This window comes from Drosophila innubila (genome assembly GCF_004354385.1).
Source record: "Drosophila innubila isolate TH190305 chromosome 2L unlocalized genomic scaffold, UK_Dinn_1.0 4_B_2L, whole genome shotgun sequence".
Lineage (NCBI taxonomy): Eukaryota > Metazoa > Arthropoda > Insecta > Diptera > Drosophilidae > Drosophila > Drosophila innubila.
In genome coordinates, this window is record NW_022995372.1 from 9,117,111 (window position 1) to 9,144,021 (window position 26,911).

The window sequence follows — 26,911 nt, forward strand, 5'->3', positions numbered from 1 at the left end:
AAAATTAAAAACAATTAGAATTCTAAATTTTTAATTAATACAATTATTATTATTGTATTAACAATGCTTAATTAACTAGAGTATTGTCGCTTTCACAAGCAGTACTATTGTTCTTCTTCTAGCTGTTGGTATGCTTTATAGACCTCTCGAAGGTCGTTAGCCGATATTTAGCTCAACTGACCGACATATGGTGCAGTAACGTTTAAAATTTAATTATTGTAATTACACTAGAGATAATCGTATTAGTTATATATAACTGTATGTATTGTATATATGCAATTTTATAATTTATTCATATAATATTCGCTTCTCTGTACAAATTACGGTATAAGAATTGACTCTTTTAGTTAGAAAATTTTCACATTTTTAATACATAGTGATTCAATTGTGAACAATTTGTTTAAAATTAATTTTATATTAGTATAATACATTTAGTGCGATTATTAATATTTTGCATAAATAAGTTTTATATTTACTGGACAAAGTAAGTGCGCCTAAAAATTAGATTAAAAATAAAACAAATATATATTTGAATAAAAATAAATTAAGCTTTGGGTTCTCAAACTTAACAATTTACAAGGGAGTTAAGTGCAGTAAGCTAAGTTAGAGAGTGGAGAAAATAATTTTGTGGGCCTTTTTAAAAATCCCTTAATAATCATATAAGCTGAAATAAACAAACTGGCGTCTTTAAATTTCATGTAAAAATTATTTTTTGAGCAGGCATTGTAAATTTATATAAATTTTAGCTGTGCAGTAAATAATATACATAAAAATATATTAAAAATAATAAGTATTTATAATATGGGTTATACAAATTATAATTATTATTAAGTATTATTTTATATTCTTCTCAAATATGTACACAAAATATCGTTTTTCAATAAGATTCTTATACATAAATATGTTAAATATTTAGGGAAGTGATAAATGCTAATAGCTCTAATTATTGCAAAGAGTCTTGCGAGGTTCAATTTCTAATAGCAACATAAAGAAAGTGCAAGAAAATAAATATTGAAATATAACCTTTATTCAAAATACAATTTTGTGCATTCAAAAAATTAAATTGTGCATTAGAATACAAATTTATAAAATATAAAAATGTGCTTTAGAATAAAATTTATCAGGGGTGCCACAGAAACCGAAACCCACCGAAAATCTTCCAAAAATGTATGGAGATTTTCAGTTGGTTTCGTATTCTGTGGCACCCCTGTATATGTATGTTTTCATTAAATAGAAATGTGCATTTAAACAGAGCAAACTTATACATATGTGTAAGATAAAAATATACCAATTTGTTAAACAAATTCACTACATTTTTTTTTAAGTTTATGAAGTTAAATTTAATTGAAACACATAAAAACTCTTTGAGAAGTATTATTGTTATTATAGATTAAATGACAAAATGTAGATGAGAAACTTGAAGACCAATTCTGAGGTTATTGGAGCCTACAGCTAACTATTAAATGTAACCCTAGTCTAGTATATGTTTTAGTACCTATGTATATCGTGGCTTGATCAAGTCGTGTAAATAAGTACTTAAACAAACACATATAAGAACCCTGAACAACAAAATCAACTGAACAGTGTAAATGTAGAGATTTTTGATTAATAAGTACATGTAATAGTATGTATGGTATATTTATATATTTGTTTGTTATAGAGAGTTTTAATGTTTATCATTCGTGCCGAGCATCAACAATTGCTTATTAGTTATAGTTTTATTATTTATTTTCTGATTAAAATTGATTTACTTTCTTAGACATTAGTGACATATACAGAAGAATATCATCAACGGTAATAAAACTTGCAGTTTTGTTACTGGCAAAGTTAACAACAATTTAATAATATTTAATTCGCTATAATATAATATGAATTGTTATTATTATTTATAATAATATTTATAACGGTTTGAGAGGTGCATGCCTGGATTATGTCTTTATGATATACACAAATGTGAACTAATAATAATTTATCATGTGTGTCTTGCAATTTGTTGTTGGAGCTTGTAAATAGAAATTAGCTGAAGCGACGCCTAAAAGTATGCTATAGTATCTTATGTGTTGTGCCATATGTAAAGGTATTCTCATATACATAGTACGTAGATGTATTTGTATGTATGTGAATGTATTAGTTGCTCTGTTAGGTACATAGTTTCATTGTGTTAGTGTTGTCTGATCTGGTGAGAGTGTTTTATAGAAATTCGTTAAACGCGGGCAATCTCGCTGAACATTTAATGGTCAAGTATATATCTGATATATGCTTTATCTATATTTATATAATCCAATTAACGTTAACCCCTCAGCAGGAACAAACAATAAACGGCAAACGAGTTTCTGACTACAACTAAAAGCTAGTTAATCATTAGTTAGTTACTTGATTATCCCTTAACCTTTGACCTTTACTGGTTTTGGTAGGCCTGCTGCACGTAAGGATTCGTGGCAGGCGGCTGTTGTCCTTGCGTGTAATCATAGCCCGCACTTGCCACATCTCCATATTGCGGCGGCGGAGTTTCCACAGCAGATGGCGCTGTCGCCGCCACGGCAAATGGATTGTTGGCCACGTGTCCAGTGGCGCCATAACTAATGGCAGTTGATTGCTGCATTTGGCTCTGTTCAGTGTACTCCGGTGCGCCCTGATAAGAATGATAAATATGCATAATGCATAGTACATAACAGGAATTGTAACGATAACAATATTATTAAATACTAAATGGAAATTATGTGTTGATTTTTATCAATAAATTAATATAAAAAAAACCTCTTTTTTTGTCTAATTTCACAAATTATGTTGTATTAATAATTCTTATTTTTGTTTTGTCTTTTGGTATTTCGTTATAAGAATTTAATATTAAAAATAAAGTTGATATTTTATTTGATTATATAATAAAATCATATAAATACAAAAAAGAAGTTAAAATTAATTATTGCCTTGTAATAATAAAAATAAAAAATAAAATTATATCCTGTAGCTATTTTCTGACACAAACTTACAAAAGAGGTCTCCTTCATGTAGGTGCCCATCATGACCGCCTGGCTGGGATCATCGTGGGTTATGGCACCTGCTGGTGGTGCCCACACCTGCTGCTCCTCTGCCGGCGGCTCAGCCCAGGGCTGCAACTCACCCGAGGCAAAGATACCATAAAAAGTGCAACCAATCAAATGGACACATGCAGCCAAAGTAAAGACGGTTGTCCAGCAGCCAGTGGGCTAAAGATAAAATATAGTTAAGGAAAGTCAGCTTAAGAAATTTATCGTCTATCAGCTTACATTTCTCTGAATGAGTCCGTCCAGCGCGTAGGGCACTATGATGCCAGCCAGCGTGCCAATGCCATTGGAAAGACCCATCAATATACTCGCATAACGTGGCGCAATATCCAAATGATTCACATTGTAGCCGGAGATGGCGAAGCCGCTAAAGGCCACACCGCAGGTCAAAGCAAACATGGCACCAGTCTATACAATGGGAAGCAAAACATTGATGCAGTTGCATTTTAAGAGATTGGATTAAATTCCACTCACCGCCGTTGAGGAATGCGCCACGAAAAGAAAAAAAAGTCCTTCCATGCCAAAGCCACCGCAGTTGAAAAGCTTTCTCACATTTGTCGTGGAGAGAATTCCATTCTTACGCAGATGATCCGCCAACATACCGCCAAAAGGCACAATCGTAGTCATGATCAAATGGGGCAGGGAACCCACAAAGCCCGCCTCTTCCACCTTGAAACCAAACTTGTGCTTCAGAAACGAGGATTGAAACAGCACCAACAAATAGAAATTCCACGAGCGACAGAAATTGGCCACAATGATGGCATAAACGGGCATGGAACGCAATATCGCATGCCACGGTGTCGTCCAGATCGATGGCATTGACGGATGCGTCGATTCTCCCAACGATTTCTCAATGTACTTCAACTCGGGTATGCTAATTGCAGGATGCTTGCGCGGATTCTCGAAACACAGCCAGAGCCAGAACATATACCAAATGATGCCAAAGGCGCCATAGGCATAAAATGGTGCTTGATAGCCCACTGCATCCGCTAGGAGTCCAGAGAGGGGCAGACCCACAACCACACCCGCATACGATCCGGAGAAGGCCAATGTGGCAAGGCGGGAACGTTCCATGGGTGGTGCCCAGAAGCGCCAAATGCCATGGCAAGCCGGATATGTTACACCCTGTAAATGGGAGAAAACGATGCTCAAAAAGTAAGAGTGTGCTTGACTAAAAAATACCCTGAGGTCTTCCAATCGATAAACAAATTCATACAATTTTAACACACACTATTAGAAGATAAAAACCGATTCCTTCAATTAATAATACTGGACTAGTTGTTGTCTTTTATTTCAACATTTTGTGAAGAAAAAATGTAATAAATGTAATGCTTTTCTTACAAGCCTGTCTGCTACATATAAACATAGACACTAAATTATAATACTCCTGTATCCTTTGGTTACTGAGTATAAAAAGATTGCTATCCAAATACTCACACAGACATACGCACATACTCACAAAGAAATCGCATTAAAATAAATGCTTTTGTTATTTTTTGTTTCCTTGAAAAGTCCGGGCTTAGGACATGTTTTCATTTCACATATTTGCTTTATCATAAAGCAAAATCCTTTCACCCTGAGGAGACAAGCAGTCAGTCTCCCTTTCCTCTTTTACTGCTTACCAATCTTTTTCCCTAGCCCTGCCAAATGGTTGCGTAATCCTTAGCTTTGATCTGATGCTAGCCGAAAATCGAATTGGTATTCGAATATATGTGTGTATGATTGACTCACCTCGAAGAGTCCTTGCAGCACGCGCACACAAATCACCACATGACCGTGCATCAGAGTCATGGCGAAGGGCACAAACAGATGCAACGTGGCGGAGCTGACAATCGACAGGCCAAAGATTTTGTTCGCCGGAAATTTGGATGCAATAAAACCGCCGGGTATTTGTGTAACCAGATAGCCCCAGAAGAAGGATGAGTCCACATGGCTTTCCACCGCCACCGTCCAATTCATAAAGACAGTCTGCAGAGTCGAGTGAGAGAATATTACAGGATATCAAAGTAGAGAAGGGGAAGAACGGAAAAGCAAGAATCGTAATCATTAAAAACTGCCGCGGGACATTATTAACGAGCGCCAAACGGATGAGTATTTATGTGTGTGTGAGTGTATATGTGTATGGGAGTGTGTGGTATGTGGGCGTGGCATTGCGTGCGACTTTTGAATGATATGAACACTCACACACAAACACACACACTCTTTAATTGACAGCATCGACTGTCAAACGAAGCAAATTTAATTCCCCTTCCACTTATACGCTCAACTTTTGAAAACTCCATTTATGGAATGGAATGGAATTTTGAGCTGTTGTGTATGTCTTTTTGATATTTATAATTTGAGTTTTGTTTTAAGTATTTATTGATTTCTGTTTTCAAATTTCTACTTTTTTAATCCACAAAATATTTATTTTGTTTATTTCTTTTAATTTATCTGCTAAGTTCTTTATATTTCGATACATCTGATAATATTAATATAAATATAGAAACAGTTTCAAATATAAGTAATTTTTTGAGAAAAATTTAATTTTTTTAAAATTGAGAAATTAAATTGAACTTGATTTTATATAGGACGACAGAATTTGTTGGCTTAAATATAAATGAAAAATCCAAAATTAATAATTTTGTTGATATATAAATTGAGGAGTATATTTTCGGGTGAGTCGCTTACCCCATTGTGTTCGCCTTTGAGCTTGGCGGCCGACATATTGCAACGCATGCCGAAGGCAATCATGAATCCCACACAGGCCATGGTGGCGATGGTATAACGTGCTGGCATGCAGGGACATTCCGCCTTGCAGTACTTATCGATCTTGCGGAGCGGTGGCCTTTCGATCTCCTCAAAGGAGGCGGGCGAGTCCGGTCTATCGTCGTCGTCGTCGTAGGCATGTCCGCCGCCGGGTCCTCGTCCCTCGCGCTCGGCTCCCTCCATTTCCTCATAGCCACCGTGTCCTCCGTGATAGCTCTGCGATATCTCAAACTTTTCCATATTTGGCTTCAGGCTGAAAAAGGTACAAAGACGCATAACTCATGCCAATTAGTTGGTCAGCAACAGCAACAGGTGCGATGTCATTCAGGACAGTTCAGGGGGCGTGAAAACACAAATATTTTCAGCTTGTTAAGGCAACAACCTCCCCCAATGCCAAAGCATGTTGTTCTCGTTGTTTTCCCAAAGGCATTTGCGGCTTTTTTGGGCTCTGAGCTGATGCTGCCTTTGGGGTGGCACAGAGAGTCATCCAATTGAAATGGAATTCAATTTTATTAAGTGCTGATAGCAACACGGGCGACATTTAAAAGTCGATGACGGCAATGACTGACGGGCAGGTAGAGAGTGCGACCTGTTTTCGAATCAATTTGATTTCTCTATTTAATAAACTGATTGTGGCTTAAAGCCAGCGTTTAAATACCACAGTCAAAGCACTTGTCAAAGGCTGATTGATGACAGTCTTGGTTTGCTTTGGCTTAATGTTAGGCGATATGGCAGACTCGGTGTGCGGGGTGGGTACAGTAGCGGGAGCAGGAGCAGGGGAAGCACACCATTAACCCTGCCTAAGTGACACATCAACATTGATAACCCCGTCATCAGAGGCAACTTTCTTCAACTTTCTCTAGCTCTCTGGCATTTTTCCTCATAAATATCCAGACAATCGAGCTCCCCCAAAAGTATGCAATACAAACTAATAAGCAGCCACCAGTCAAACAAGCCACTACAGTAGACCCTATTGCATGTATTACCAACTCCAACTCCATCTCCATTTCGAACTTATACATCTTTGTCGCCCACGACTGTCACATAACTCAAATGTCTGCCGCCAAAGCTACCCTTGTCTGGTCACGCAGCTTCCTCAAAGTCGCCTTCCTTGCGTCTTCTTTGCTTGCTTTCTTCATTTCATCCTTGTGCCTTGACCGACTTTAATGCCGGCATGTCTGACGCCAATTTTATGCGCTATTTATACTCAATTCTTTTCTCTTTTTTTGTTATTGGTAATGAGCACAAGTACTTTGTTACAATGTTTGTCAGGCTATATGTGGAACTGACTAACGATTGAAGTAATAGTTATTATTTCTGTATTGTCACTCTTATTTATTAATGAATATATATAGTTAGCAATTCCTAGCAACTAGGCAGGCATACCTACTAGTTTAAAATATTTTAAAATGTGAAAGAATGCTGCAGCAGCAAATTCTATACTAAATTGAATGCCATGTATTTGTATTTGTCGATTTTACTTAAACATTCCAAAAAACTTTTGGTGTTTAGGGTTTTTATAAATAAAAATTTATATAAATCTAATATAAATAAAAAATGTAATATTCAAAAATAAATATATATTTTTTAGGTTTATAGTATTAGATTTTTTAAAATATAAAAATGTCGTTCAAGTAATTACATGCAAAATTTGTTGCTTTAACAAATAATAAAAAAATACAAATATATAATAAGAAATATTTAATTGTATTTTAGAATAAATGTTATTTCCTAATATAATTGTTTCAACTGTTTTCGCCTAATGTGTGCAATGAACTAAAACTATAAGCAAGTTCTTAATTAAATTTTGAACCAGAAATCAGAGTACATCATATTCGTCTAATATATCAAAGTTTTGTGCAACATTTTAGCTTTCGATGCTTTGGTAGAAGTTTTTCAGCCACTTGTTTGGCGTATTTGATTGTCAGTAAAAATTTTGCAGACTTTTCGGCGCCACATAGATTATGGCTAACTGGCGCCGCAGTTTTAGCGACTGCCAAAAGAGACAGAGAGACGAAGAGATGGAGAGAGAAAGAGAGGGAAGAGAGATGACAACTTGAAGGTTGCTTGGCTTTAACTTGGCCACAATGGCGCGCCCATTAGGCGACCATTTCGATTTAAATGGAGCAAATGTTTGACTTGGCGGCTTGTCAGCGACACGATTGCGTCTCCACTTAACTCTGAGCTGACAATTCTAATTTCATTTTCACCCAACAACAAAGGAAGAGTGCGTGGAACAGACTCTTGTTGCCTTGAAGTTGCACGCAATTCAATTTATTCGCGACGCGCGTTGCGAGTGCCACTTGAGAAAGCAGCTCGACTTCAACTACAGATCTATAGCTGCGTGGGTGAAAGGATGGGTTTTTTGTGGTATCTTGGCAACCACATAATGCTCGTAAAAATCAATTTCATTTGCGTGCAGCCTTTTCAATTTCAAGCAGCCTTTATCGCCTTCACGCCTGTTGGTATGCAGCACTCTTTAGCACATTCCTTAATGAAAACGAACCTCAATGACAGACCGCGCTCACCTATTGTTCCAATTTCTAATTTACGCTCTCAAGGTCCTTCAGAAATCAGTTGTTCCATTTCCAATGCTACGCCTTCCCGACGTGCTCATAAAACTGCATACCAGGAATTCACTCACACTTCCACAAACACACACACACACACACACAAACAATATGCTCATGGCTTTATTGTGTTGTGCTTGCCACACGAGCTGCCCCACACGTCGCCTGTCAGTCAGCTTCCGTTTGTGCACGTGCTGCAGCTGCTTCTCCTGCTAGCAACGTGTACGGAATTCCTGAGCCATCGGTGAGCATCCTGGACGTCTCGGTATGCCATAACTGCTGCAGCAACTGACTGATTGACTGACTGACTAACTGATGGACTGACTTGAGCTGGACGCAACTTCTTGTGGCGCCTTTAATAACTTGTTAAGCATGCCAATAATTTAACAACTTTCCGTCGCGACGATTCGCGTTACGCCGCGACACGTGCCCAACTTTCGCGACGCCGACAAACTCCCTTTCCCTTATAAGCACATTGCTGCCTGCCCCGCCCATATTTGCCTTTTTTATGGTCAAGTTCAACCAACCACGAGACAGAGCAGAGGCTGCACATTGGATGCGTCCACCTGTTCAACGTTGCGTTAAATTAAATTTTTTGTTTAAAAAAGAAAATCCATTTGGATGGCAATCATATTTCAGTCTCGGCATATGGCACATCACAATTTTAACACTGTACAAAAAAGTTAGGGTAGTATATATGACGTAACTTAATTAGATATATCGAGTTTGGTGTTTAATTTTGCATTAAAAATAGTTATAATAATTTATACGTCTATTTCGTATCTGATTTAATTTCATGGAAGTGCTTTTCTGCTTAGGAATATTATTTTCAACTGTTTAGACTCTAATTTTTTTTATACTAATATTAATATTAGAGTTGTATTGTCTGTAGTTTTATATACAAGTTTGATAAAAGATCATAAGCAGGCGTGCTCTACAGATCTCTAATAAACTTATATCCAATTAAGCAACGGTTAAATTAAAAAAAAGTTTAAAGAATTTTGATTTAATATTAAATTTATCGAATTCAATTTAATTCATTTTCTAACTAAATAAAATGGCATAAAATATGTCTAATATGATTTATTTATTTTTTTGTAAAGATTTGAGGAACACACTTTAAAATTTGTATTCCTGTATATAATAAAATTATTATTTATTTATTCATTTATTATTCATTTTCCTACTTTGTTGTACAGTGTTATATCTTTATATACGATTCGAGTTGGTTGTGTTCCTGCTACTCACCCGCCAAAGACGCCCGTCGCCTTCTCCTTAAACGACGTCAAACCCTTCATGGTGATGATGCTGGTTGTTGGTTGTTAGATTTTCTCTGGTTTCTCCAATGACCGTGGGCTGCCCTCTCAGTGGTTGTTGTTATTGTTGTTCTTGTGGCTGGCGTTGTTATCACTTGTGCGCATAAATTTTTTGTTGCCTACTTCACGGCAGCTTACCGTGCCATCCGCTGAATATTGGGCGTGTCGAATCAGCAGGCGGCTAATTTGCAGCAGACAGCAAATTTTATAACTCAATTTTGGTTGGTTCGTTCTGGTTGAGAGAGAGAGAGAGAGAGAGTGGTAGACAGGAGCGAGGTGAGTTCTATCAGTTGGTTGCCATGTAATTTTAGAACTCCTTGCTTATTTAGTTTGTAGCCAAAGGTTGTTGCATTTTCACAGTGCCTGCCAAAAAAGATTTGCAACATTATTAATGGTTTTCGCTATGCCGTTTGCTGTTTGTGTTTTGCTGCCGATAAGAAAATCCAACAAAATGTTCTAATTTGCCACATTTATTGTTAGGTTTGTTGTTGCCAGCACATTGCTTAAGCGGCTTATGTTCATAAATTTGTTTGCCAGTTGGTTGTGAAGGGTGGACTGAGTCTCAGGATGGGTGCGAATACATTTGTTGAAGTTTCGTTTAGTCGCAGATAATTTAAATGCATTTATAGCAATCGTTTAGTAAGCTTAAAAATATAGCATATAATTGATTTGGATTATATCTGAACTTTAAATTTTAAACAGTTTCTTATACATTTTTCATATCATTTATTTTTGAGGTAGACAAATATTCATGTTCTCTTAAAATTTAATGTTAATTTCTAATTAAATAGATCATGTTATTTTAAAGAATACTAAAGAAAGAATCCACTCTAAAAATACATTTCACGAAAATAAGCATAATGGCATAATTTTATAAATAAACGAAAAATTAACAAAAAATGCTTTGGCATAATTACAGATCCTTTTTAAAAAGGTTGATAGTAAGAATTATTAATAAGTTCAAGGCTTAAAAAATAAAAATAAAATATATTTTTAATTTTACCACATTTTTAAGAATATACTTAGTTATTTTTCTCAAATATGTTGATATCTCAATATTTTTTTATATTTATTACAATCAATAGTTATATGGAAAAACACTTGTCATTTGATTTTACCACATTTCTAAGAATATTATAAAGTTTTTTTTTCTTAAATACGTTAATATCTCAATAATTATATGTCTTTATTAATATCATTAGTTACTCTATATGAAAAAACCGTGTTCTATTTGACCTTTCGTCGTTCATCCTTCATAAACTTACGTTGCTCACATGTATTGCGTAATCCATTGTGTTGCAGTTATGTAATCGCTCAACGTAATCCCAAACCAGTTAAAGTATTATATTTATATAGATTGATTGCAATTATTATTTATTTAATTAAATATTACTCAACGAAATTGTAATACTTCAAATTATTTTATTTTTATATGTTATTAATTTTTAGGGTAATGATATCACAAATAAGGTACACAGATTGTAGATATATAGACGCAGCTTAAATCGCTATACACATTACACGTTACGCTGGGAAAATGACAGAGGTGAATATTTGCACAGTATTAGACACAGATTAGGAATTATGCAATTGATTTGGCTAAAGTATCTCACATTTTTTAAGCAACACACGCCCTGCCAAAAAAAATTCATAATATTAAATCTATAAAATGGCTAAATTAATTGCAAACTAAATGATAGGCTCTTGATAGAGCCGGCACGACAACATTCAGACAGAGTTGATGAGGACCCCGGCGGCAATCCTCGAGGACAACGACGGCAACAACAACAACAACGACGACGACGACGCTGATGATGATGATCCGCGCTCAACTCTGTCTGAAGACTGTGTGGCAGCCAGGTCAGGCCCAACACGAACGTAGACCTCGCGAGGATCAGACAATGCCCGTAACCAGGTGACGCTGACAGAATGCGACAGTTGCTACTCTGCGTGGCAAGTAAGTATATAAGCAGCTATCTCAGTCGCCTGTGGCAACCTGAACTGGAAAGTATATAGAGCCGAGGTGTGGGTGTACTACTTGGTATATACACTGGAAATTTTCGACTACTGGAACTGGAAGTCATCCCACGGATTTTGAACGAGAAAGGTATTAATGAAAATCAAAAGTAACTTTTTTGGTGGATATTATTCGATTGCACAAACACAAGTATTATTTTTGTATAATTATTTAGCCAATTTTTCAGTTGTTATATATACATATATATAGATATGGCTACTATAGCCTAAGCACACTCACTGGCACTAACGCTGCGCCGCTGGCTTGGCCTCAGCAGGACAACGCACGAAGTGAAACTAACGCCATCAGCATGTGCCCTTCTTGTCTGGCTAGCCAGTGGATGCCCTGGTCCAGATTATGCTCTGGCAACATAACCAATATTGCCATCCCGCTTCCACGCATCCAAGTGCCAAACGCGACGGGGATAGTGTGGTGAAAAGCTTGAGATGTGGAGCTGCGCAGACTCAGCCTTGAGCCTTGAACGCTGTGCAGGAATGTTGTTGTCAGCATTGGTGGAGGGTTGTTTTGGCAACAGTAGCAAACCGTTTGAGACAGCCGAGGGTTGGGGGTAAGCCACCTGGCCAACAGCCTGCACCAATCAGCGTCAGCTTCAACCCACCTCCAAGGCACCACTCCATATATATTATTACTTATGTATGGCTATGTATATACAAAGTATATGGCAGTTCGGGCAAGTGACGCTATGGGAATGGCTTGCCAACAATGTGAATCTCAGTTGTGCATGAAATGCTATTAACATGTTGCCAGGACATGCTTCATTGTTTCGTTCCACGCCAGAAGTAACCATATCTATATGGCACGCTTCGATTATTATGACCCTTTCCCGACTTCCCCCGTCCTGTCTATATACATCCCAAATGTCAGCCATTTTGAATATTTACATTGTTTGCTTTCAATCGCTTTTGAATCTCTGCTTCGGTAAATGGTGCGTGGTTCGTGGTTCGTGCTACATTGTGGGGCAGGCTGCTTAGCTGCCACGATTTATGATGCACAATACATTGTCCATTGGGTAGAAGTCATTCTTATTGATTACCCTGCCCAGAATGGAATGTCCAGTTTAAATAGCAAAGTCGTCTCTCATCTATCAGACATTTGAAATATTTGATTCCTCCGTGAGATTCGATGAATTTGACCAAGCTGAGTTTAATTAATAGCCATCCATTTGATAACTGGAAATAGCTAGACCAACTGGATAATAAAGAAATCAAATGCACAAGATAAATTGCTCTTTTAACTTAGTGCATATTATCTCGGATTTTATTTTGAAATGAGGCTTTCCATTGAAATGGAAAATGCAATTTTAAAATATTTTAGACAAAAGAAAATATCTACTTCGTACACACAACTAATTATAATTATATTTTTTAATTAAATTTGTGCAAAAATATTTTTGAAGTCATAAAATATTTAGGTCGCTGTTTATTGCCAAAGAAACAATTTATATTGTATAGACTATTTATATTATGCGTAAATATTATTGTTAATCAAGATATGCTAGAATGAGGTCTGCAAAAAAATACATATACTATAAATGTACAAAATTTGAAAATATTCTGATTCTTTAGAACTTCTAAACTTCCAAGCTTACCCAAACATTTGTTATCTTTGTCACTTGCTCTTTCTTAAATTCAATGCAAAGTCCAAGAATTTTCAACAACGAAAATAATTATTTTAAATTAAAATTATTTAGTTGCTTCATTTGATATAACTACCAGCATTTGATTTAAATGCTTTAATGCTTTACAATCAGGTATCGTAATTATTATAAGTATTAAAATATATGTTTCGAAATAACGCTTACAAATATAAATAAGAATTAATTAGGAGTCCCACAGAAGTCGAAATCTACCGAAAATCTATCAAAAATGTAATGATTTTTTTATAATTGGATGCAACTAGGGCAGCAACTACGGTTGTATTTTTATGCTATTCGAATGTAAATATAATAGAATTATTATTTCTGATATTGTTTTTTTTAAGCACAAATTATTATTAAATTTGATTGATATAAAAAGGTTGGTATAAATAAAAGCTCCAACTAAAAAACCAACCAAAAAAAGAGTAACCTTTAAGTTTATTCCTAGTAATAGTTATGGTCTCTGAAAATTATATTTAACAAATTGTATCAAGTTGTTTAATTTTTCCTTAGAAAAGTTTCTGCTCATTGTGAAAAAAACAAAAATCTATACGAGAATTTTTAAGAAATTATAAATTTTTTCTGTTAAATTTATAACCGGATTTAGTATTCATGTCCTTGGAGGTCATTACATAGAACTGTTTACAAAACACTAGAAATGGAAACATTTGCACATGTTTTCTAGTTTATATCTCATGTTTCTAGCACGTAGCACGGATTCTCAAAGGTCCACTTAAAGTAGCCAATAATCTAAGCTAATACTAGGCAACTGCCTTAATTCCCAGACAGGCAACCAATTCATAATCCACACAGAAAAACCTTTGGCTATGAAAGAACTCATTCTGGAGACGTTGCTAATACGACCCATTGGCCTAACCCTCATAAGTATAGAGCAAACAGTCAAACAGTTGCAACTCAGCCAAAAGCTATAATAAAGTTGCGGAAGTAAACAGCAAACCGAAATAAACAACAACAACGATGAGAAAGCTGGGAAATGAAATGAAAATCAACAAAAACATCAGGCATAGCCGCAAAGGATTTTCACATTTTTTCTCCGCAATTGAAAAGGATACTCCGCACCAGGAAGTGAGAGCCTGCCAGACAGAAGGGCAGACAGTCGGCAACGACATAGACAACGTGGCGCCAACAACAGCAACAACAGACTCAAGTAAAAGATTAAATTTCCAAATTTTTCCACTTGTGATCCGTTTTACTATTTAAACAAAGCGATTAAGGGTGCCCAAACATGCGCCTAAATGCAGACAACAAAAATCACATTGATTGACATAAATGAAGAATAATCGAATTGCGCTCATAAAACTCTAAACTAAGTGCTCTCCATCTCTGCTCCGCCTGTGGCTCAAGTGTCAATCTACCACAGGCACAGTGTGACAAAACAAATTAAATTTATATCTTCTGTGTCTTTAAAACGAAATGAATATAATAACAGACAATTGAAATGAAGATAAATAAATTGTAGGACAGATTTTCATTGAAACATTGCGTCAAATTAAAAATTCTCCAAATTAATTTTAAAATATTTTTCTTTGGGGTCAAATTCATTGAAAAAATATTAAAAAATCTGCTGGAATTTATGAATTCAATTTTATTCATATATATAAAACTTTCAAATGTTAACAAAAATATTAACAATAATTATTAATAATTTAATTTTATTAATATTAATTATTTGTGGACTTTTAATTGTACATTTTAAATTTATTTTATGCCCTCTAATATAAATTTAACATGTATATAAATGAATTCAATCAATTTAAAACTAAATCAAATCATTGTTTTGCGATGCAATTGATCTTTTTGTGTTATGTGCCTGATAAATCGAATAATCTATTCGAATACAATAATAATTTATTTCCAAGAAATTATTGTCTTTGGGTTTCATCAATTCGTTCTTCGGTGAAATCCACTGTGCATCTCAGTCGCCCCTTGCTCATAAATTGTGCGAAAAAAGTGTCAAACTTGAGTTGACAGGCACGACAGCGGGAGGATTGGACGCGGACTCGGCCTCGAGCTCGGTCTCAGGCTGAGAGCGCACGTTAGCGGTAATTAGTGCAGCGGCACCCAGAAGTCGGCTTCAATTTCATCGTAATCATCATCGTGTTTATTAACGTTGTTGTTATTGTAGCTGATGTTTCAAACTCTGTTACTTTTGCTGGTTGTGCACTAATTACAAAATAACTTTTTGCCGCCTTTTTCTCTGGTTGCGTTGTCATCTTTGTTGGGATTCCCCGTGGCGTCTATGATGTATGGCTTTTCGTAGCATTATTTATTTAGCGAAGGAGGAGAGAGATAAGCAGAGAGATATCTGACAGCAAAAGGCTTTTGGATTTTAATTACCAGCTCTGTGTAGCCTTAAAGTTTCAAGTTAATACAGAAACCACAAAAGTATAATTCACCAATTTGAAAATATTTAAAGAGAGTAAAACGCAACTTTCGGCAGGACATCATCATCATCATCACCAACTTGGATATTGGTAGCTGGACACCGGCCTGCTTGTTGATTTAGCAGATTCATGCTGTCAATCCACACGTCCACCCACTCAATCACAAAACTAAACGCTGCTCTCCTCGATAAGCGCGTGCCACGTAAATCGCAGACCAAAAGACCGTAAATCGTAAACCGAAACTTGCCGTGGGTTGGGTTTGAGTCTTGTTCTTGGGGTGGGTTCGGGTATCTATCTCTGCGGCACAAAACGATTTCGCTTTCGTCAGTCAGAGATTTAATATTTATTTTTGTTTGTGTGCAAATAGCTGGAAGCGTCACAGATATGAGACAACAGGGTGGAGGGATTCAAGGAGAGGGATGTGTGGAGTGGATTGTCTGTTATTAGTTTTAAGACTCAGATAAAAATGTCTGTCAACTGAAAGTAATCGATTCTATAGAAACCAATGTTGCTTTAATTATGATAATGTATGATGGGAAACATAGCATAACATAAGTACAGATGGAGTACCTATATCGATAGAAAGAAAATGATACGTACAAAAATGGTTCAATTCCAAAAATATTTATAACAAGGGGGCCCCGCCTATCAGTTTGATTAAAATATTTCAAAAAACTCAAAAAACTTTTTCATTCTAAGATTTATTTTCGATTGATAGTCTCTATTCCAGCTATATAATATAGTGGACCGATTTTAACCAATATTTGGCAGGATGTATAATAGCATCCCAGATGCATATTCTATCAGTTTGGTTCTGATATCTCAACATACAAAAATCTTTTCCATACTATAACATCATTTTCAATGTATCGTTCCTATGGCAGCTAAATGATATAGTTAACCGATTTTAACCAAATTTGGTCAGGTTGTATAGTACCAGCACAGATGCATATTCTATTAGTTTGGTTCTGATATCTCAGCAAACAAGAAACTTTTTCTTAATAAAACTTCATTTTAGACGTTTTGTTCCGATGGTAGCTATATAATATAGTGGTCCGATCCAAAAATGAAAACAAACTTGATCTGCCTATGGTATCCAGGAACCTACATACCAAGTTTGAAGTCTCTAGCTCTTATGGTCTCTGAAATCGACGCGTTCAAACAGACGGACGGACAGACAGACGGACAGACAGACGGACAGACAGACGGACATGGCTCAATCGACTCGATTGTTGATCCTAATTAAGAACATATATACTTTGGGGGTCTGTCACGCCCACTTCTGCCTGTTACATACATTCTGCCAAACACAATCTACCCTTTTTTGCCCATTTTCAATGGGCTCAGGGTATAAAAATATATACGATTATGTTGACACTGTAAGTAAATTAAAAATATGTCTTTTTAGGATCATAATTACGTAAGAAAATTTAGTTCATATTTTCTCAATAATATCAAATAATTTTCACTTCAAGCAAACATGGATTTCATAAAAAAAATTTTTTCAAATATATAAATTTTTTTTTGATAAAGTGCCCTAAAAGTAAATGTATTCTTTCCGATCATTTACTGTATTTACGCTTGTTTAATTAGCATTTGCCCATTTTGTGAATAGTGCCAACCCCATCAGACATATCCATTAAGGACAATACACGAATACATTCATATTTTCAAAACGTGAATACAATGAATAACGACACAAAAGCCAAAGTGCCAACAACAAAGCGACGGCCGCCTGCAAAGCTGCAACTTTATTTTAAGCTAGAATGCACACACGTTTTGTCCCTGTGCGTTCACCTCAACCCACCCCCTCCCCACCCCACCATGCTATTCCTCTTCTCCTTTCTTTGCCACAACGGCGACACACCGGAAGCGATGCTTTTGCGCCCGGCGTGTGTCGGCTCTTTATGAGTTTTTACTTTTTTACCCTCAAAATGCATAAATACTTGTGTATAACTCGGTCTATAGAATGTCTTGATTAATGTTGGCGCGCGTTGGCTTTTACCCCTACCCCAACTCCATACCTCTTTCCACCTCTCTCTGCCCCATGGCAGCGGGGCAATAAAAATGCTGTCACACATCATTTGGCAAGCTAGTAAATAAGTAGGACTACAACTTCAGATCGAAATACTGTAGTCTCAAATTTTTAAACATTTAAAATAAAATCGGAATGAAACAGCCGGACACCTGATACCCAGTCCAATGCTGGTCGTTGCCTGGGCGCCTGATGTGCCTGCCTGGCATCATAATGAATCTAATCACTTACGCTCGAGTGCATCAATTATACTGCCATCAAGCATCACGGCCTGAATGAGGCGATGACGGACAGACAGACAGACGGACAGACGGACGGATGGCCAGACAACGGAGTCTGACAGGCGGGGCAGACAAAATGACTGGCGGCTGACTCTCTGACTCCCCGATTTCCTGACTTTCTGACGAGCGTGGTGAATCCGACGGACGGGCAACAACAGAAGCGACGCATCCATTGTTAACTCTCGAAAATTTGTTTGCAGCGTCATCAACAACAACAACGACAATGACAACCTCATCAACATCATCTTGATAACTTTATGATATATTTACGTGTGTATGTGTGTGTTAGAGTATATCCAAAACTGTCCATAGCTAATGGCAACTCTATATGGCTGTAAAGTGCTTGAAATTTATTAAACTAGAGGTATTACGACATGAAAAGATAGATAAGATGGAAAACTGTAAGGATACTGTTTTAGCCTCTACTTTGACGATGGTTGAGAGATAAGTGGCTGTAAAGAAAGAGATTAAGATATTGATTTCATTCTTCCTAAAACTCGATTTTTCAACCTTTAAAAATATTTCGAATGCCATAATTTTTGGGAGAGTAAAGTGCTAAAAACGTATATTTATTTTTCCCTCTAAGTCAAACCAAATTTGTTAGTTTAGTTAAATTATTGTATTCTATAAAACTATACCCCGTACTTACAGTTGCAGAATATTCTTTCTTTCCCCATATATATAGTTGAATAATCTTTAAAATCAATATAAAAACTGGGAAACTATACAACTACATACTAATTTCAAAATATGCCGAGTAGTAAATTTGATTAAATTTCCTCGACAACCCTGGAAACTACAGTTTATGTGGTCAGCTGTGTGAAGAAACCACAAAAGTTGTTTTCATGGCTTTTTGTGACAAAGTTTTGCTCATTAGAAAAATATTAAATTTCGTTGAAAGCTTTTGAGGATTTCCAAGCAAAGCAAGCTAGGACATTGAGGACGAGGACCTTTAATTGCTGAGCATGTGAAGACTTAAAAGTCGCCTTTTATGCGGTTGCCGTCAAAGCGAAACTCAATTAAGCTGCAGACTCTCATCCCCTTTTCTCCCCCAGCCTGGAAAGTTGTGCAAGTGATTTAAAATTGCTGATACGGCAACAAGGACATCAATGAGGATGCTTTGTCATGGTTGCCAGCCAACGACAAATGTCCTGCTCCTTTCAAAGGCATTTTTAATTGAAATTATCTGATGCTACCTTTTTTGGCGCAAGTTAAATTTGCGTTTTTCTGCTTTGTTGCCTTTCCATTTGAAACTGAATTTCAAATTTCGAATGTGATGGATATGCGTGGTTGGAAATCTCTGCCACGGCAACTTGTTTACATCTTAGGACGCTAATAGCGGCTTTAAGTCATCCAAGGATATGCCATAAATCCATGTTAATAACGCCGAGACAGTACAGGCCAAGACAGGCTATCGTCCCCCTTTTAGTCTGCTTCAAAATGTGCTTAGACTGGCAAAAATCGCGCCTCAAGTCCTTCCTTTCCTCACTCTCTCTCTTTCTCTCTCTAAACATGTATTTATCTCTTTCTGTTGGAGGAGAAAGACGCAAATGCAAAGACATTTAAGTAGATTAAGAGACTTTCATGTTGCCCTTCCTCAGTTGCTGCTGCCATCAACCCAAATGAACGTCGACAGTAAAACAATTCACAAGGCACGCCCGGTGCAAAGGACTTAAGCACGACGACAGGACATAAAGCCTGCAATATGCCTTGGCACTCCAAAAAAAGCGACTCTCAGATATGCAAATAGCTCTTTAGCGTGGGCGTGGCTCAATGGGCGTTGCAGCAGCAAACAATGAAAGTAAATGCCAAAACATTTTATTGATTATCAGGCAGAGCGAAGTCTAAAACGACTACAGCGTGTACCGCATGCACAGTGTAGCGGCAACGATTTGTAATTGCTTGAAATTTAAAAATAATTGGTTTAGGAAGTCTAAATTAAATAAATATAAGCTTTAAATTTAAATATTTTAAAATTTGTAATTTAAATAGCTCCACATTTAATTGAACAAAATTTTTATTTTAATATTAAAATGAAATTTTTTAATCAAATAGCGTGTAAAATATTTTAAAAGTATTAAACTAATTCCAGATACTTTTTTGCGCTCATCGAAATACAGTGTATCAGCAATGATTACAATTAAAAAATGTACATCAAATATTTCAAACATTTGTTTAAAGTTTATGATTAATTCAATTTTTCTATGCATTAAGGCAATTGCCTGAATAATAACAAAATTGTTGAAATTGGACCATGATTTGTAAGAAATTCCAATAAACTAAGTTCAATATAAACTGAGCATAAAATAAATAAATATAAGGAATAAGAAAAAAAAAAATATAATAAATACGAAGTCTTAAAATAACTACTTATTTTGATATTTTTTTTTAAAATTTATTATTTAATAAAACTAATTTAAAATGGTATGGAACCTACTTACTATCCTTTTCTTTCTTAAACAATTGAGTAAATATATATATTAAAGTTTTGTCAATTTTATGCAGTCCTGCACCACTGTGCCTCAACGTTGTTGTCGCTACTTCAGTTGCCATTTCGCGGCGCCGGCAAGTATGATACACTTTTTGCCTTGTCTGACAATGAGTGAGCAATAGGAGCTGGAGTTCGAGTTGGAGTTGGAGCTGGAGCTTTGGAAGCTGTGAGTGTGTGCCTTTGGGTTGGGGTAAGAGCATTGAGCATTTTAATAACCGCAGTGAAGCTCACAACTCCAAGTGAAACGAGTGCCATAAATTATGCCACCCACCGGCCAAAAAACAGCAGCAGTAGCACATTGACAATCGTCCTTCGTCCTGTTTGGCCGCCCGTCGTGCGATTTGTAATACACAACTCTCTCTCCGCCAGAGACGGTTTTCCCCCCTCTCTCGATTGCGCTTTTGGCAAAGGCGGGCACAGTGGGTCCCCCGTTTGATGTACTTGATATATGGATGAAATTTAAACTTTGCAATGGAGTACAAATTGCTGGGCAGGAGAATGCCAGGACAATGCGCATCAATTGATATTGTTGAGCACTTCACTGGTCAATGCGGCGTCATAATGCAATTGTATAATTTTCTTAAAAGCTTCACTCGATGCGAATGCGAATATCCTTGTGGATGTCGCCAGGACTTGAGTGCACTCAGGCAAAGAGCAGCAAAGATCACAAAAGGCATTAGAGAAATTAAAAATGTCCAAATGGACCACAACTGGGCGATGAACCCCAAATGGTCAAACAACAACCACAGAGTCTTGTGTCCAAAACAATCAGGCAAATGGCGTGAACTGGACACATTTAAGGACATTTAGTTAATTGAAATGAGTACACAAATTGCGCCATGCAAATAGAAACTAAGGCAACTTGCAAATAAATACAAATAAACGGGGAAAATCCTTGTCAGCTCACAGCAGTCACGTCTCACCGAAGCAGCTAAGGCTTTAAGCTCGACCACCTGTGGCGCAGGACACACCAGGAGCCGCAACAATGGTCTCGCCGAATCACGTCTCAGGTGCAAATGAAGATTTATAAAATCGCAAATTGATTTAACGTGCAAGTGCTTTTTAATTTGCCCACCAAGAAGCCGAAGCTCGCTTAATCAAATTTTTATGCGTCCGTTGGGCACACACACACACACACAAACACTCACACTTACAGAGTCACACCCTCACACCTCACACACACACACACACACTCACTCGGGACTCAATGTGGTCGTTTCGATTTCACCCCTGAGACCAACTGCCAGAAGCCCCGTAATTGAGGGTTAAACTAGCGTGCGCCCATCAACAGGTAATTGCCGTTCAGATTGCCATTTTTATGACAACTTGTGGCTTGTTAGCGCTGCATAATTCATGAGTCCCTGCTGCAAAACATACAAAAACCTCATGGGTAGCCAAATCAAGGACTCCTTGACAAGAAACAAAGCTCAGACAATGAGCATCAAATGTAAGATTTTTATATGCCGTATTTATAAAAATGTCTGTGCCTTTAACAGGTAAGATTAGACATAAGCTTGAATTTCTTTAAGTGCATTCAAATATTTAATATGTTTAATATGTTAATATTTTTAGTATGGTATGGTTAGTAGTAGGTCAAAAAGGTTAATACTTCACCGAAACGTACAACCGAGTTATAATTATATTGAAACTATTTTATAGCTTTATCTAACAATAAACATTTTCTATAAAACTTTGGCTTCTTAGCGCTGTTTCAATTTTTGTTCTGAGATATACCCTTTAATCCCAGTAAGAATAAAATAAACCCCATATTTTATTTCTCTTTGTTTCAACACATAAGTAATACAAACCTGAGTCATCATAAGTTGACACAAAAGATTTGTTATCCTTATTGCTTATACTCGTGTTCAGATATACTTTTCAGCTATTTTTTTGTGTAAATAATAATAGGAATCCACCCTCAATTGCCAATTGGAGCAGCTTGGTAAAAAGGAAATTTGAATACGCCAACATTTTGTAGTGTCACGTTTTTTCCTTCATTTTCCCAGTCGCGTTGCGCATTTTTGATTATTTTTTCATTCTGGTAATTTAATACAATTTTTCTACAGTTTTGTCAGAACAATGTGAAAATTCAATTAAATGTAATCGCATCTACTTATTTGGCAATATATATAGGCATGACTGATTGGAAGCTGAAAAAGAGAAAGAAAGAAATGAATAGAAATTAAATTTAAAATTGAATAAATAGCTAAATAAACACGAGCTTTGAAAATAAATGCTAATTTCTTTTTCTCTTGTTTCAATTGGCACTTCAACAAGATAGTATAAAATGCCAAGTGTCGATTCCTCGGATCGTCTTTAATAATGTGAAGGCACGTGCCAGGCAAATCCTTTTAATGTGACGCACAACTTCGAAATTCTATGAAATCCCACATTTTCCATTTTTTTTTGTTGGAATGTCGTTGCATACTTATGTGTGAAAAGCGTCTGAGTGGATTATGAGAGATGGTGAATAAAGTGATGATTCATGAGAATAATCGAATGTAAAGACATAACTATAGCCTGTATTGGGAAATATAACAAAGGGGGATAAGAGACTTACTTAGAAATTTAAAAATATATATACAACTAATATTGATATTATTGGTCTTCTTTTTTTAATGTATGAATCCATTTCTCATTACCATCTAGTTTAGAAGACAGTCTGATGAATACCCCTTGTTTATTGTTACATTTTCAAATTAAATTTCATAGAAGAAACAATACAACAACAACGATAGTATCAATATTTTGCGTACTTTAAAATTTAAACCGACAACATGATTTAAACATATTTAACGTTCTATTCATTTACATTATAAATAATAAAGCTTATCATTTAGGTCATTTCATGTATTATTATTTTTAGATTAACAATAGTTTACTATATTCAAAAAACAGTAATGGAAGTTACTCAGGAAAATATTTACGAAAGCATACTATTCTAAACTATTTGTACTTTTATTGCAAAAAAATAAGACTCATATTTACATAATATCAGAATATTTAGTATTACTGCTGAAATTTGATAGAACTTTTTTACATCCTTATCGACAAGCACGAAACATTTTAAGGCTTCGTAAATCGAGTTACGTATGTTGAAAACATTTCAATTAGAATCAAATTCAATTAATTACGTGGTAAATGATGACTGCATTTGGTGTCTATTATGAGTTTGTCTAACCAGCTTAAAAGCGAAAAAACGTTTTCAATTTAGTTCCGCAACAACAAGAACAACAGGAACAACAACAAAGACAAAGCGGAAGATGGAAAGAGACTACAAATGGAAGCCAAGGACGCCAAGAAATTCAATTAACCTCGAGTGGTTGCTGCAGCATCAACGCATTCAACGTGGTGGCATTCACATTCACACCTCATCAACATCAACATCATGAGCACAACAAAATAAGGAGTGAAAGGACTTATAACGTGGACAGCTCTGCTTCTGTCCGTTGCTGCCAATTGTTAATAAAGCCCACGTTTGTTTGCCTTAACGCCGCACAGTTTAGTCCCCCTCGCCTTTGGCCCCCTTGCGGAACCCGGAAGTATCCCCGAGTTTAGCCTCAGGTTATCGGGCTCATATTAAACTCTGCCTTTGCCTGGGGTAGTCAATAAAAAGTGCTCAGAACTTGGTCTGATTAAGAGCTGGGCAAACAAATCAGATGCCGACAGTTTGTTTGCTTATCCAGTGTCTAAACAGCTTTCTCGACTGTATTTTAAACTGTTTGCGATAACTTGCACAGAGATGGAGAGATATCTGAATACCTCTCTTATGTGGCCTCAGCTCAGTCATGTAATTAACATTTCAATTTTGTGCTCAGCATATCTTGTATTTACCTCCTCCTCCTTCCAAATTCCCATTCCAGAGGTGTGCGATATCATCAGGCAAATGTATCTCTTCTGCTTCAGTTCGCTCCGCCTCTAAGTTGACCCTCCCGCCACTTCTCTGACTCCCTTCCCTTTGCTTGCACTCCAAATGTTCTACGGCAATAAATAAATTGTTTTTGGGGGCGATTTCTGCTGCTGTTTTTGTTGACATATGCAAATTTTTGTTGCCTGCACGCGTACAACAAAGTTTTTTGATTGCTTTTAAGCGTTCCACTCTCTATCTTTCCCTCTCTTCCCCTCTTTTTCCTTCTTGCTCTCCCCTTTGGCTGCTGGAGAGGAATAAGCAGACAACTTTATGTTTAGACGCATATTGCAGGTAGTTCAATAAGCTTTGATTGTTTACTCTTTGCTGGTTTTATTACATCTTTTCTTATTTGACTACACTACTTAATATTTTATCATATTTCTGCTTCAAATTTGTTCAAAAAAGTTTCATTTCTGATGAGCTATAGAATAATCTAATTCTTAATTCGTAATTCAGAAGAAGAATGAGACACGAATACTCGTTCTTCAATGTGTCACACATTTATTGGGAAAAGCTTTAAAATATTGAGAGTTGGAAATCATTATTCTCAATCCAATTGTTATTATAAAATGAAGAGAAATAAAATTCTATAATATTCATTTTATTTAAAATTTTAAGGTGTGCTCAATATAGGAATCGAGCAGATATTTAAAAATGAATCTGTCTGAAAGTTTAAGAGGTAACTTAATTGGGCTTACTTTTCATTCCTTTTTATATCAGCAAGAGATATCATTTGAATTTGTAAATAATATAATTCATTCAAAAATTTAATTTAAAAGAAATGGTGTGGGAAATATATTTTTTAATCTAAACATCTTGCAATAATTTAAGAATTTACAATTTTATGAATTTATTTGGAGTACAGATCTGATGTCAAAGTCTTTGATAATGTTCTTCGCAGAGTTTTAAATAAATTATTTTCTAAATTCGAACTATAAAACCACCACTAGAAATAAATAATTTAATAACAATTTGGATTAAGACATTGATTTATTTAATATATTTTAGTTTAATATAAATATGATTAAAATGTAATGATTTTAATTTTATTAAAATCACTTTACTTGGTTAATTTAAATACATTTAACTTATCATAGATATTAAATCGATATGAATTGATATGATGTTGCTATGATATTCATTAGGTTCAGATATATACGAAGAACTAGCAATCGCACAACAGATACCAACTGTATCCTCCAAAGAGTAGTCGATTTTGTGATATGGCGATGCCAGTTCCCCTCCCAGCTTTAGTTTATAGCATCCTGTGATAACGCCTATAGGAGGCAAGCTCAACACTCCAAGCGCCTGGTAGTTGCAACTGTCTGCACCGTTCACTTCTTTGCCAGCTGTTTCGTCTTGAAGAGCTGGTCCGTCGGCAAAGCTGTAGCCAGAACTCGCGCCCGTTCCATGCCATCGTCGTCTACTCCCCTGGTGGTGTTTGTGGTTTGTGTGTGGCGCCAGTCGCACAACCTGTGCTTTTATAGCTGCCGCCACACTGTCAGAGCTTTCTCAACTCAACTCCCCCACCAACGTCATCTGCCCACGTGATGTGTTGAGTTTCGCTGTTGTGTTGGTGTGTTGAGTTTCAGCACGCAAAAGGCAACAATTGTAGCTGCCTAATTGGGTGTACAAGTATATAGATATGCGTGTGTGTCGTTAGGTAAGCAACGGCTCTATATAACGCCCCACGACTCTGTCTGTGTGTGTGCGTCGGTGTGTGTGGGTGGCATTTGCAAGAATTGTTCATAGGAGGAGCTACAATTAAAACACTGCAATGGCTGCCGAAAATTCGCTGAGCTTCTCATTAAATGCTAAAATGGATATTTAAATACAGAAATAACTAAATACTGAAATACTGAAAGCCTTTGCTTTCCAAAGGATTATGCTGTCCTTGCCTGCCTGTGAGTAAGTGATTAAAGCCATTAACGAAATTATCAAGGATTATAAAGATTTGTACACAATTTGATGCGCTGCCACGTCAGCCTTCACCCCGTCAACCCCTTCCCAACCCAGCTTCCTCAATGTTACGCCGCAGGGTGTCCTGACTGAGAGACAATGCAATTTACCGTAATCCAGGGGCTTCAATTAATGGAGTGTCGACGCCGTCGCTCCCGAAGGGGTTGCTGGGAAACCTGCCTCCCCCCCCTCCCCTATGCCCTCAGCCACATTGCCACAACTGCTGCGTCGAGAATGCGCACAGTGCCACAAGGAGACGCATCCAAGTCCCGTTTAATCGTAAATTTCATAATACAATAAAATGCATTAGATTCTTCAAGGTAGAGTAGGGGTAGTTATACTCTGCGCAGGGGTGATCCAAGCTCATTATCGGCCCAATGTCAATTGCATTTTTGTCAACTTTTTTAAACTAACATCACGCAGTTTTCTGCATCTTCGTAACGGTTCCACACTTGTCTGTCACTTGACGTCAGCTTTG

General features: G+C 36.5%; 1 protein-coding gene and 1 long non-coding RNA gene across 2 annotated transcripts; both read right to left on the minus strand.

Moving 5' to 3' along the window:
- Positions 1–1,989: 1,989 nt before the first annotated feature.
- Positions 1,990–9,901, minus strand: LOC117780740 (vesicular glutamate transporter 1). The gene is made up of 7 exons (XM_034617379.1): positions 9,611–9,901; positions 5,715–6,045; positions 4,776–5,012; positions 3,519–4,169; positions 3,267–3,452; positions 2,991–3,206; positions 1,990–2,632 (listed from the first exon to the last, which is right to left on the minus strand). The coding sequence occupies exons 1-7, from the start codon at positions 9,658–9,660 to the stop codon at positions 2,399–2,401; spliced, it is 1,905 nt and encodes a 634-aa protein (XP_034473270.1). The 5' UTR covers positions 9,661–9,901; the 3' UTR covers positions 1,990–2,398.
- A 1,225-nt stretch (positions 9,902–11,126) lies between these two features.
- On the minus strand, positions 11,127–12,262 carry LOC117781708. The gene is made up of 2 exons (XR_004617198.1): positions 11,936–12,262; positions 11,127–11,207 (listed from the first exon to the last, which is right to left on the minus strand). It is a non-coding gene; the product is annotated as an uncharacterized LOC117781708 (long non-coding RNA).
- Between the last annotated feature and the right edge of the window lie 14,649 nt (positions 12,263–26,911).

Excerpts from the sequence above, each read along its gene's own strand:
- LOC117780740 (XM_034617379.1), bottom strand. The coding sequence starts at position 9,660 with ATGAAGGGTTTGACGTCGTTTAAGGAGAAGGCGACGGGCGTCTTTGGC. Across the intron at positions 6,046-9,610 it reads GCGACGGGCGTCTTTGGCGG|CCTGAAGCCAAATATGGAAA; the intron begins GTGAGTAGCAGG and ends TACCTTTTTCAG. Across the intron at positions 3,207-3,266 it reads ACGGACTCATTCAGAGAAAT|CCCACTGGCTGCTGGACAAC; the intron begins GTAAGCTGATAG and ends TTTTATCTTTAG.